The sequence below is a fragment of the Dunckerocampus dactyliophorus genome, chromosome 19, assembly GCF_027744805.1.
Source record: "Dunckerocampus dactyliophorus isolate RoL2022-P2 chromosome 19, RoL_Ddac_1.1, whole genome shotgun sequence".
NCBI classification, from domain to species: Eukaryota; Metazoa; Chordata; class Actinopteri; order Syngnathiformes; family Syngnathidae; genus Dunckerocampus; species Dunckerocampus dactyliophorus.
In genome coordinates, this window is record NC_072837.1 from 14,405,931 (window position 1) to 14,416,926 (window position 10,996).

Genomic DNA, 10,996 nt, shown 5'->3' on the forward strand with positions numbered 1-10,996 from the left:
TTGTAAATAAAATGTATAACTTCTTGAATGCTTTTTTTTCCCCCTTCTTCAATGTTAAGTTGATTTCTTGCCAACACTGACGTCATTGAAGCCTCTAATAAGTCACATGACCGTGGTGACGTAACCGGAAATAAAGTCTCACAGACACTAGCAGGAAAATGTCGACTTCTCAAGCGAGACAAACCTTTTTAAAGCCGGTGAGTGAGTTGGTGTTTCATTTTCAGTGTGGAATAAAGTTTGTGTCGAGGAAATTATGTTTTTCGCACTTTAATGACTCAACGTGCGCGCGCGAGTTTCTTAAATGACAAGGCGAGACACCATGTTCCGATGTAAAGAAGAAGCTAAAAGGATAAGCAATAATAATAATAAGCAATAAGACAAAGTTTAAGTGTTGTTTACTCTACTGACATCACAGACGGTTCCGTTCAGCTGGACCATCCAAGGAGGACTCATTCCTGGTGAGATGGTTCTGATTCAGGGCTCGGTTCTGTCTGGTGCAGACAGGTTTGGACTGTCTTTGTCTCCTAGCTACCAGCCACATCCGCCTCCTCCTTACTCCCCCTGGTGATCCTTCAGGTTCCAGGTGGATCTGACGTGCGGCAGCAGTGTGGCACCGAGGGCTGACGTGGTCTTCCACTTGAACCCGAGGCTGAAGAAGGGATGTGTGGTGTCCAACACGCTACACCAGGAGCGCTGGGGGCACGAGGAGATCCTTCGCCTCATGCCCTTCAAGGCTGGCGCCTCCTTCGAGCTGGTGCTGCTTGCCCTGCAGGACCGCTTCAAGGTGGGCCGAGTTCTGGTCACCCACATTCTAGCTAGCCGTGCTAAGCTATAAATGCAGGTCCGTGTGTGGTGTACTGCAGGTCGCAGTAAACGGAGCGCACGTGTTGGACTATAAACATCGACTGGGGCTGGAGCTCGTGGACACGCTGGCCATTTCAGGAAAGGTCAAAGTTGATGCTGTGGCCATCCTCCCGCACATTGTGAGTGATTGGGTCCGAGTCATAGACTAGAAGTTGTGTGACTGAATGAAGGTCAGTGTGTGGTTTGTTTGTTTGCAGTCATCATTCTCACCTGAAGATGGTGCGACCAATCAGCACGCCGCACTTAGTGTAAGCTCAGCCAATCACCAATTGTAAGCATTAGCATGTAGCATGGCTGACTTGTTTTGGCTGTCTTGCAGTCAATGGTTGCCATATCAGCTGACCCGGTGAGTTGACTCCGCCCACAACTTTCAGTACATTGACTGGCGATTCATATTATGACGCGTGTGTGCAGGGTGTTCCGTTTAGTGGGGAGCTAGTAGGTGGTCTCAGTGTGGGCCGCAGCATCGCCATTAGAGGCCAAACCAATCAGATGGCAGAGAGGTACTTAACCCCACAAAGGCCATACAACATGCTGTCACAATGACAACACAACTTGTGTGTTGCAGTTTTGCCGTTAACCTGCGTGTGTGCAACAGCGACGACATCGCGCTGCATCTCAACCCTCGTTTCAAACAGGAAGTGTGTGTCCGAAACTCCTTCCTATCGGGTTGCTGGGGCGACGAGGAGCGCCACCTTACCTCTTTCCCATTTGGACCAGGACAGTACTTTGAGGTTAGTCATATTACCACATCAACTGATGTCTCTTTTACCTTTTTAATTGTATACTTTGCTTCAGATCATCATCCTCTGCAACTTGCAGCAGTTTCTTATTGCCGTCAACGGTGTCCATCAAATTGCTTATAAGCATAGAGTCCAGGACCTGCGACAAGTCACACGGCTGGAAGTGAAAGGAGACGTTTCAGTGATGGACGCCAGACTCATGTGACATAATCACACCAACATGTTAACAGTCTGCATGCTAACTTGCTAAATGCATTTAAGTCCGTTGAAAGAAAAACATGATTACAGTTTAAAAGACATAAATACATTTTATTAGAAAATCTATTTACAATAAAAAGACACAATCCAGGAGCTGCAGATGAGTGTGTGTGGTCAGAAGTCAGCATCCAGCGTGAAGGTGTTGCCAGTGGTGGCGGCCATGACACCCATTCTCTGGTACTCGCCAACACGCTTCTCAAAGAAGTTGGTCTTTCCCTCCAGAGAGATGTTTTCCATGAAGTCAAAGGGGTTCTCCACACGGTATATCTACACACACACCCACACACACACAAACAGTGAGTATGATGAAGAAGAGCATCAAAAGGTTTGAGAAGGTGAGCGTAGAGTAGGGGGCGAAGCCTTGGCGAGCGTTCAGACAGGCGTCTGTTTCGTGTCACCGCTCGTCCTCCAGTGGACCACATGCCCTCTGGTGGAGCGTGGGCGGCAACACTCAGCCCCCATGAGCGGCTGAGGTCCGTACCCCTGCGCCTCTCATCATCACGCAGCCATGCTCCGCCCTGGCCGCATATCAAGGTCACCTTGTCAAAGCCGAGCTCCATCATCAGCCTGTCGGCGACAAACTCTATGTAACGCTTCATTAGCTTGCAGTTCATCCCGATGAGATTGACAGGCAGTGCCTGAGTCAGGAACTCCTGAACACAAAGAGCGGCCGTCAGATGGATGGGGAGGGCAGGGCGGTCAGTGGGCCGGTGGACGCACTCACCTGTTCAATCTCCACCGCGTTCTTGATGATGGTGGTGACTGTGTGGACGGATGGCTTGTTGAGCAGGTGCTTGAACATCAGACAAGCGAAGTCGCAGTGGAGACCCTGAAACACACCACCGGTCAATGCGTGCCGTCACCATGCTTGGACTGCGGGGGGGGCAGGGTCTCACCTCATCTCTGCTGATGAGCTCGTTGGAGAACGTCAGGCCGGGCATCAGGCCACGTTTCTTCAGCCAGAAGATGGCAGCAAAAGAGCCAGAGAAAAAGATCCCCTCCACGGCAGCAAAGGCCACCACACGCTCACCTGGAGACGGGACATATGTAAGAGACAAGCGAGTCGGGGACAAATAGGCAAGACAATGACGGCAACGGCACCCGCTAACCATAGGTGGCGTTCTTGTTGCCGATCCAGTTGAGCGCCCAGTCAGCCTTCTTCTTAACACACGGCATGGTCTCGATGGCGTTGAAGAGGTACTCTCTGCGGGGATCAAAAACACATTCAGACCACACTGCAGCACACATGGAGAAGCGACGGTCTCACCTTTCTTTGGGGTCTTTGATGTAGGTGTCAATGAGGAGGCTGTACATCTCAGAGTGAATGTTCTCCATGGCGATCTGGAAACCGTAGAAACAGCGCGCCTCCGTCACCTGCACTTCCTGTGTGAAGCGCTCCACCTGGTGGATAAGCACACATCAGCAGGACGCTCACCGCGCGGTGGAAAAGCAGCACACCTGGCGTACACATGAAGCACTCACCAGGTTCTCGTTGACGATGCCGTCGCTGGCGGCGAAGAAGGCCAACACGTGAGAGATGAAGAACTTCTCGTCTTCCTTCAGAGTTTCCCAGTGCTGCAGGTCCTTGGACAGGTCCACCTGCACCACGACATCTCATCATGCAACAACAGACAGACACACACATACACGGCGGGCAGCCATCTTTACCTCTTCTGCTGTCCAGAAAGACGCCTCGGCCTTCTTGTACATGCGCCAGATGTCGTGGTACTGGATGGGGAAGATGACAAAGCGGCGGGGGTTGTCCTTCAGTAGAGGCTCCGTCTCTTCACTGCCGCTCTTCTTTATGCTTTTGCTCTGAAAGCAAGCAAGCAAGACAAACACCATAATGCTCGCCATCTTCATCTCACTGCCTAATCTCTATCTGACATAATTTCAAATTAGCTAGAGCTACATCATACACATGCTAAATTGTGCCAACAAAGCCTCGAGCCTCAAGCAGCTGTGCGCGCCAACACAATAGAACAGCTGATGCTCGCCACATACAAGTTGGCGCCACAGGTACAGGTTTTGGCGCCGACAAAGCGGTCAAACGCTTGAGAATTTAATAACCTTAGACCTCACTTACCGACGTGTCGTAGAAGATTTTGCGCGCTGTTTTCGACGCCAAGATGCGCGCGGTGTTCAGGCTTGGAGGCTATGAGACAAGAGACTTTTAGAAGTCAAACTAAGAACGCTTGAACAACACTTGTAGATGTTAGCTGGCGCTCACCGTGTTTTCTTTATCCAACGACATGTTGCTTACGTCCCCGCTCAACTTGTTCTCGTTGTAGACGGAAAGAGGCGAGCGAACAGACTGCATTTCGAAAAATAAAAGTGTGAAAAAGTGTGGGGGGGGGGAAACAACAAAAATGGTAAAAGAAAGCAGACGCTCTAAACGAACAGCACAAAGTAAAGCGGCTTCTGTTGGCCGCTCGTCTTTTTATTGGAACATTGGCGCCGGAACACTGGAGACCAATAGGAATGCAGCTTCTGCTGGCTCTTTAAGAGTGACGCAGTATATCCACCAATCACAAGTCTCTTTGCCTTCACGTGACTCGGCGACTTCTGCGCCTTCTCTCTTAAAACACACACCGAATGAAATTTGTCCAACAGTACATTTCACACAGAATCACTTTAACTGCCAAATAATTTGGTGTAAAAATGCGTCAGTGATATAGAAAAAGCTGCCCTTTGGTTAAACTAAAATATTCATAACATAACCCAAACACACAAATTTGTTCGGGTAAAGTGTCACTCTGATCTATTTATTAATGTATTCACAAACTGTTTATTTTACACATCAAGGTTACGTTAGAAAAACTATAGCGTACACATCCGCTGGTACGTAGATCCTGTATTTACAACACTACAAGCGAATGAGTTCGGATAACATGAATAAAAATGGTTTTATTAAAATTTGAATCTATATAAGTGAAATGTAATATAGCATGTGTATTCTGCTATATTGTACTCGAGGCCTTAAAGCGGGTATTCAATCCCTGCTCATCAGCGAAAAAAACTTCGAAGAGACTGATTGTGACAGACGATTTCGATCAATGACGACTTGGGCAAGCTGAAATTAATATAAAATAAACAATACAATTACAACAGTCAAATGTCTTCTTTGTAAATTATCGATCTGAGTAGAACATTAAAAAAATATTCTACATGAAAAAGTACATCTTTGTGTGCGTGATCTCAAATTACGGTCGTAGTAAAACCTAAATGCTGTTTTTCCGTTCCGAGTCTTGTTTCTATCCGGTCATGTGACACTGACGGAACAACACAACACGACATGTTACCAGCGGATGGAAACATCGTCAAAATGTCTCAAAATGAAGACAACGACAAAGCGCAGCTGATTAAAGGTGAGACTTCGCATATGTTTTTGCTCAAATAAAATCACATTGAGCTTCGTTCGCGCATTGTCGACGCGTTTTGTGTGTGAGGTCACGACAATGTCGCTGTCATCCAAACATAACACATCAACACACGCAGTCTTTTAAATACAATTAAAATCTGACCTGTTAAAAGGTTAAACACGTACTGCCTAAAGTGCCTCTGTGTGCAGGTGCAGCCTTTCTGAGCACGGTGGCGTCTTTGGGCCTCATGGCGGGCTTCGGCTCCACTTTGGCGCTGGCCAAGAAGAAAAACCCAGACTGGTTCAACAAGGTAAACACCATTTTCGACGGCGTCCAACAAGGTGAACGTGTGTCGTTGCTAATGCAGCGTTGATGGCTGCCTACTTCCTGCTTTGGTAAAGCCACTTCCGTTATAGTGTGACGTTTGACTTCTGCACTTACAGAAATAGTTCACTAAAGTATTACGTAAAATTGACTTTTAGAACTTTTCTAGAGCAGTATGGTACTTCTCAGTGTTCTTTTGTGATGTTTCCATATGTAAGCCATGTTTAATGTGTGTGCCGTGATGAGGCTTTTACTTTGAAAAGTGAACCTCTAAAAGGTCATAATCTCATGTGATCAAACTTGTGTGACCAACTGTGTGACCAACCTGCCCTTGTTGTATTACTAATTTGTGTCTTGTGTTTGTGACAGGGTGTCACGGCGACGGCGGCACTTCCTGAGAGCGGCACGGCACTAGCGCTGCGAGCTCTGGGCCGAGGTTCCATGTATGCCTGGTGTGGCGTGGGCCTGCTAAGCTTCACTGTGTGCAAACTTCTGGATGTTCATAGCGTACGTGTTCTTACTTCCAAATGGGACATTCCAGAAGGAAGGGAAATCCGTGTTTAAATGTTTTGTTTTTCAGCTGTCAGAGTTCAGACAGAAGATGGCGTCCTTCTTCCCGCCTATCCCAAAGTCAGACACGGCGGCAGGGTCTGACCTGCAGGATTTGGACTCGCTCTTCAAGTCAAAATGACAGAGGAGCTAAAGTGAGAATGTTTGAGTGCGTCCCAGTTTGAGGACATCTGGTGCGATCATGGACGCTCGGACAGTGGGGATGTTGGACACGTGTTGATTGAATACATGAATACCTCCTCACAAAGCGTTGTAGCTGCATCCCGTACAACCAATCAAATGTTGGCATGCAGTCTCCTGACAATGTCCACATGAACAAATATGTTTTTGTGTTGTTTGAGAATTCTTTAGAACTCTGTAAATACATTACTGTTCCTAAATAAACTGACAAGAAGGGGAGGATCATGTCACATATCCCATCCCATCTTTGGGTCACATAGCTGATTTTGAGGATTTTGTCAAGATGGCCGTCACAGATACATCCAACAGACAAATTGGACACCTTGGCACATTGTGCTGGCCCTGGGGGGGGCTCAGCCTTGCAGTTGGTCCTCATTGTGGGGGTGTCAAGGTATGCCACAGCACCACCCTATTGTTTACACATAAGCTGCTGCTAGCTGCCAATTGTAGTCTTTAAAGGGCTGTTTGCCTCACAGCCAATGAGGAGCCAGCTTGTTGGCTAGCGATAACGTCATGCAAAGAAGACTTCAATCTAAATATAAACACTTAATGATACTGATGAAGCAGTAACTTGTCTAGCATCAACAGTGTCAGCTAATGTGACTACACTGCTGGTTTCTTTTTTTATCAAGTATGGTTTCTGCTGCTTGTAGGTTCTTACCCAGCGATGCAACTGAGGACAAGACAGGGAGTCATGGAATCTTCTCGTCATGATTGACATCGAAAGAGGTAATTAGCACGCTAATCATGCATTAGCTGAGCATAGCAGGCTAATGTTCATTGTTATGCTTAACATAATAACATGACGAGTTGGCATAGCGGCTAAGTGTTTAGCTAGTAGGTTAGTTAGATGATTAATTAGTATATTGTCGTTGATGAAGACATTAGTCACCCGTTGTCCTCTGCACTAGCTAAGACATGTTTTCAGTTTGCGGTTTCAAACTCGTGCCGTGGAGGGCCGATACATTGCAGGTTTTCTTTCCAGCTGGTCACTAAAGGAGGTGATTTTAATGATCAACACCACCTTCAAGGAGCTCATCAATTAAATCACCTGCTGGAGAAACTGGTTGGCGAGAAAACCCGCAGTGTCTCGGCCGTCCATTGACACATGTAATGTAGATTTTTTTTATTATCATAACATCCATCATTGCGTCGTCATGCTGCTTCTTGGCCTACTTGGCGGGCACCATAGGTTCAAGTTAACTGGAGTGAAGTATTGCGGCCTGTGGGAGGCGCTGTTACAGTAGCAAACAATACATGATGGACGATGTAGCTCAGGTGTGTCAAACTCAAAGCCTTCTTTAGGTTGTGGGCCAAACTGGACATTACACCCCAACCTTGTATCTTTCCTATTATTTATCATGTAAAATTTTAACACTTGTATACTCCTGAGGGCCGCACGGTGGCCGAGTGGTTAGCATGTTGACCACACGGTCAGGAGACCAGGACAGTCTGGGTTCTAATCTCCGGCATCTGTGTGGAGTTTGCATGTTCTCCCTGTGCGTGCGTGGGTTTTCTCCGGGTACTCCAGTTTCCTCCCACATTTCAAAAACATGCGTTTAGGTTAAATGGCGCTTCTAAATTGTCCATAGGTATGAATGTGAGTGTGAATGTTTGTCTATATGTGCCCTGCGATTGGCTGGCGACCAGTCCAAGGTGTACCCCGCCTCTCGCCAGAAGTCAGCTGGGATTGGCTCCAGCATACCTGCGACCCTAGTGTGGATAAGCGGTATAGAAAATGGATGGATGTACATTTCTGCATATTGAAAGTAGTAAAAACCTTAAAACCTTCTTGTCCTTTTGACCAACATACAGGTAGTTGGTGAATGAAGCACACTTGCATGCATCAACTGTGCACACACAGATGCTAGTTTAAAGTTGCCCAAAAATCCAGGATGAAAAAATAGTTGTTAGTATGGTCAGACTTTAAGAAATGTCTCATTAGCACTGACAAATAGACAAGTAAGCACCGGTTCCCCGCCCATGCAGTGCTGGGATTGGAACATACCAATATAATGCAGCCCTGTGGTTGCTTTTTCAGGTTGGGACAAAATGCGCATGACAGCTGGTGAATGTCAATTGATGTGGACATACAATTTTTTTAAACTTCACTCGTGTGGATGGAAATTTCTTTTCATCAGAGTGGGGAAACTGTGCATTCCTGCTGAAAATGTCTACTTTACGATAGTTTGCGACTGTGGTTGTTTGGCGTGGTTGTTCATTTCAATAAAGGGATTGTTGATTGGCCACCTCTTTGCCATTCTCTCAATGTCCACTATTTTATTATATCAACATTATATTTTATTATATTATATCAAACAGAAAATGTTTTGGTCGACCAGTCCAGTGTGTACCCCGCCTCTCACCCGATGTCGGCTGGGATAGGCTCTAGCATACCTGCGACCCTAATGAGGATAAGTAGCATAGAAGATGGATGGATGGAAATGTTTTGGTTCATCGTTAGGTTGATGTAGCAACTGTGTTTACCTGCAGGGGGCAGCACCCAGCAGGAGGACAATCTATCATCAAGCAGGTAAATCATCATTTATTCTTTTTGCTACTGAACAATGACGTCACCACTTTTGACTGTTTTAACATCTTTGTTATTGTATGAGGACTATGAGGAAGTACATTTATTTCGCTTTTAATGAATTATGACAACAATATGCTTCTTCCATGTTTGTCTAAAACATGTCTTAACATTCACGTGGAATATCAGAACAGGACAAAGACACAAGGCAAAGATTAGCTTTCACATCTAAAAAATTGTTTTTGTCGTTTCCTGAGAAACAACGCTCAGCTTATAAGACCCGCCCATTTAGATGTCCTCCGGAACATTCAATGACGTGTGTGTGTGTGTGTGTGTGTGTGCACTGAGGCGCGTCAGAAGATAATGGAAAGCAAAGAGCATCATTAGCGTCCTCCACGCTGCACTGCCTCGCTGGTGTCCTCCTGGGCTGTGAGGAAAAGACGGAATGAACGTGCAGGCTGTGGAATCTGGATGTCTTTAGGAATTATTGTTATGTCAGGACTGGACAGAAGACATGAACATCTCACACAGCCTTTTGTCTTTGTGATAAAAGAAATGAATCTCCTTGTGGGTCAGACATACTCCTGCAGGGTGTAACTGTCCTTCAGGTCTTTGGGGGACATTTTGGAGAGGGAGACATAGCTCGTTTTCGGTGCTTCTGGATGTTTCTCTGCATCCACCTTCATGTCCATTCCAGCTGTTTTCGGGCTCTTACTGGGCGCTTGTGGACGGCACCGCTCCTCTTGGGCCAGCATAAATCTGTCTGGGTCCACGTGGGACGGGTAGTCCAGCTGGACTGATCCTTGACTCGGACAGGACAAGCAGAAGATAACTCCTCCCGCCAGGAGGAAGCCAGCAGAGATGAAGGTGACGCAGAGCGCCCCCCCCGGCTGATATTTGCTGCCGTCTGGCAAGTCGGCGCTCAGGAAGGTGGCAACGACCTCCGAGGTGAACCAGGAGGCGGGACCAAGGCAGAGTGCACTGGCCAGGATGAAGCAGCCCCCTGCAGCGACGGCTGTGTGCCCCTTGGCCCGCTGGCCGCCCCCCCAGCGGGTGCACTTGAGCCCCAGAGAGGCCAGGCACAGTCCAAAGGCCGCCACCATGCAGGACAGGACCATGGCGGCCCTGGTGGTCTGTAGGTAGGGTGGCAGGGACAGGAGGGAGTTCTTCATGGTGCAGCTGAAAACGCCGGCACCGTACCACACGCAGTCCATCCAAAGCCCCCGTGTGTGCCACATGGGGGCCACCATGCTGGACCACACCTTGATGCTCACCTGCCAGTTGGGCAGTAGCGTGGCCACAGTGGCGCCCACCATTCCCAGCAGTGCCAGGGCGAACGCCAGGATCTGCATGGCAGCAGACAGCATCGTCAGCCTCAGACCCACCTCCCGATCCGGACCAGTCCTGATAGCAGGTGATTCCTCAGCGGCTGAAAGGAGAACGTAAGAGAGCGTGACGGACGCACAGCTGAGCCTCCTGGGGGGACGGGGCGGTGTTGTACTCCATCGTGACCGTTGAGAGCCGCAGCATTGCTGAAGGTCCATACAAACTTGAAAGCGATGTATCCAAGTAGCCCTCTACTGTCGTTGTCCCGGCAACCACACAACGTTTACATCCTGAAAACACTTCCTCTCTCACCTGAAGGTCGCTGAGCGCTACTCTTCACGGGACGCAGCTCACTTGTCCTGGTCCTGGTCCTGGTCCTGGTCCTGGCTCCGGCCACTTGGGTAGGGACACTGGAAGAGTTTTTGGTAGAAATAGTCCAATCAGATATGAGGGGCCTGACAGGATGATTTGTGTGTTTAAAAAAAGCGTGCGGTTTGCTGATAAAGGCGGCGCGCTCTGTGCGGCTGCAGCAGCAATCAAAGTCAGCGGTCATGTGACCCTCTGCAACATGCTGATAACGTTCAGGCCCGCCCACCCGATTGCTGGTGACAGGACCCTGCAATGGCTGGCTGTGTCCCCCCAACCCGTTATTACCACGTTATCACCACGCCATTACCGCCTTATCACCGCAGTCCTCCATGGCTTCCCCCCAACCTCCAAAACTGTCCGACCGCAACGTTGCACACCGCCTTTTACGAGCCCGCCGTTTGCCAGCACTCGCTCACCGCAGTGATGTCATCATGCACGTCGCGTACACTCCGCCCCTCTGGCAGAGGCGG

The 10,996-nt window shown here is 48.3% G+C and overlaps 4 protein-coding genes and 1 non-coding gene across 9 annotated transcripts; 2 read left to right on the top strand and 3 right to left on the bottom strand.

Annotated features, from left to right (window-relative positions):
- Positions 1 to 101: 101 nt before the first annotated feature.
- On the top strand, positions 102 to 2,227 carry LOC129171861 (galectin-8-like). Of its 2 annotated transcripts, none has more exons than XM_054760916.1 (9): positions 102 to 197; positions 416 to 504; positions 577 to 784; positions 864 to 983; positions 1,062 to 1,112; positions 1,184 to 1,210; positions 1,279 to 1,367; positions 1,463 to 1,598; positions 1,663 to 2,227. In XM_054760916.1, the coding sequence occupies exons 1-9, from the start codon at positions 159 to 161 to the stop codon at positions 1,810 to 1,812; spliced, it is 909 nt and encodes a 302-aa protein (XP_054616891.1). In that variant the 5' UTR covers positions 102 to 158; the 3' UTR covers positions 1,813 to 2,227. The 2 variants fall into 2 exon arrangements, with proteins under 2 accessions (XP_054616891.1, XP_054616890.1); XM_054760915.1 differs by having other exon boundaries at positions 1,433 to 1,598; positions 1,663 to 2,221.
- On the bottom strand, positions 1,628 to 5,609 carry LOC129171859 (ribonucleoside-diphosphate reductase subunit M2). Of its 4 annotated transcripts, none has more exons than XM_054760912.1 (12): positions 5,413 to 5,609; positions 4,096 to 4,179; positions 3,952 to 4,020; positions 3,534 to 3,680; positions 3,348 to 3,464; positions 3,133 to 3,266; positions 2,975 to 3,069; positions 2,762 to 2,895; positions 2,590 to 2,694; positions 2,405 to 2,518; positions 1,937 to 2,132; positions 1,628 to 1,764 (listed from the first exon to the last, which is right to left on the bottom strand). In XM_054760912.1, the coding sequence occupies exons 2-11, from the start codon at positions 4,117 to 4,119 to the stop codon at positions 1,980 to 1,982; spliced, it is 1,092 nt and encodes a 363-aa protein (XP_054616887.1). In that variant the 5' UTR covers positions 4,120 to 4,179; positions 5,413 to 5,609; the 3' UTR covers positions 1,628 to 1,764; positions 1,937 to 1,979. The 4 variants fall into 4 exon arrangements, with proteins under 4 accessions (XP_054616887.1, XP_054616886.1, XP_054616884.1 ...); XM_054760911.1 differs by having other exon boundaries at positions 5,390 to 5,609; XM_054760909.1 differs by lacking the exon at positions 5,413 to 5,609 and having other exon boundaries at positions 4,096 to 4,185.
- LOC129172753 (small nucleolar RNA SNORD94) lies at positions 2,233 to 2,370 on the bottom strand. The gene has a single exon (XR_008567082.1). It is a non-coding gene; the product is annotated as a small nucleolar RNA SNORD94 (small nucleolar RNA).
- tmem242 (transmembrane protein 242) lies at positions 4,954 to 6,563 on the top strand. Its single transcript, XM_054760917.1, has 4 exons — positions 4,954 to 5,233; positions 5,437 to 5,537; positions 5,921 to 6,058; positions 6,132 to 6,563. Exons 1-4 carry the CDS (start codon positions 5,161 to 5,163, stop codon positions 6,240 to 6,242), a joined length of 423 nt encoding a protein of 140 aa, XP_054616892.1. The 5' UTR covers positions 4,954 to 5,160; the 3' UTR covers positions 6,243 to 6,563.
- A 2,080-nt stretch (positions 6,564 to 8,643) lies between these two features.
- On the bottom strand, positions 8,644 to 10,788 carry LOC129171860 (claudin-20-like). The gene is made up of 2 exons (XM_054760914.1): positions 10,470 to 10,788; positions 8,644 to 10,260 (listed from the first exon to the last, which is right to left on the bottom strand). The coding sequence occupies exons 1-2, from the start codon at positions 10,708 to 10,710 to the stop codon at positions 9,404 to 9,406; spliced, it is 1,098 nt and encodes a 365-aa protein (XP_054616889.1). The 5' UTR covers positions 10,711 to 10,788; the 3' UTR covers positions 8,644 to 9,403.
- Positions 10,789 to 10,996: the final 208 nt, after the last annotated feature.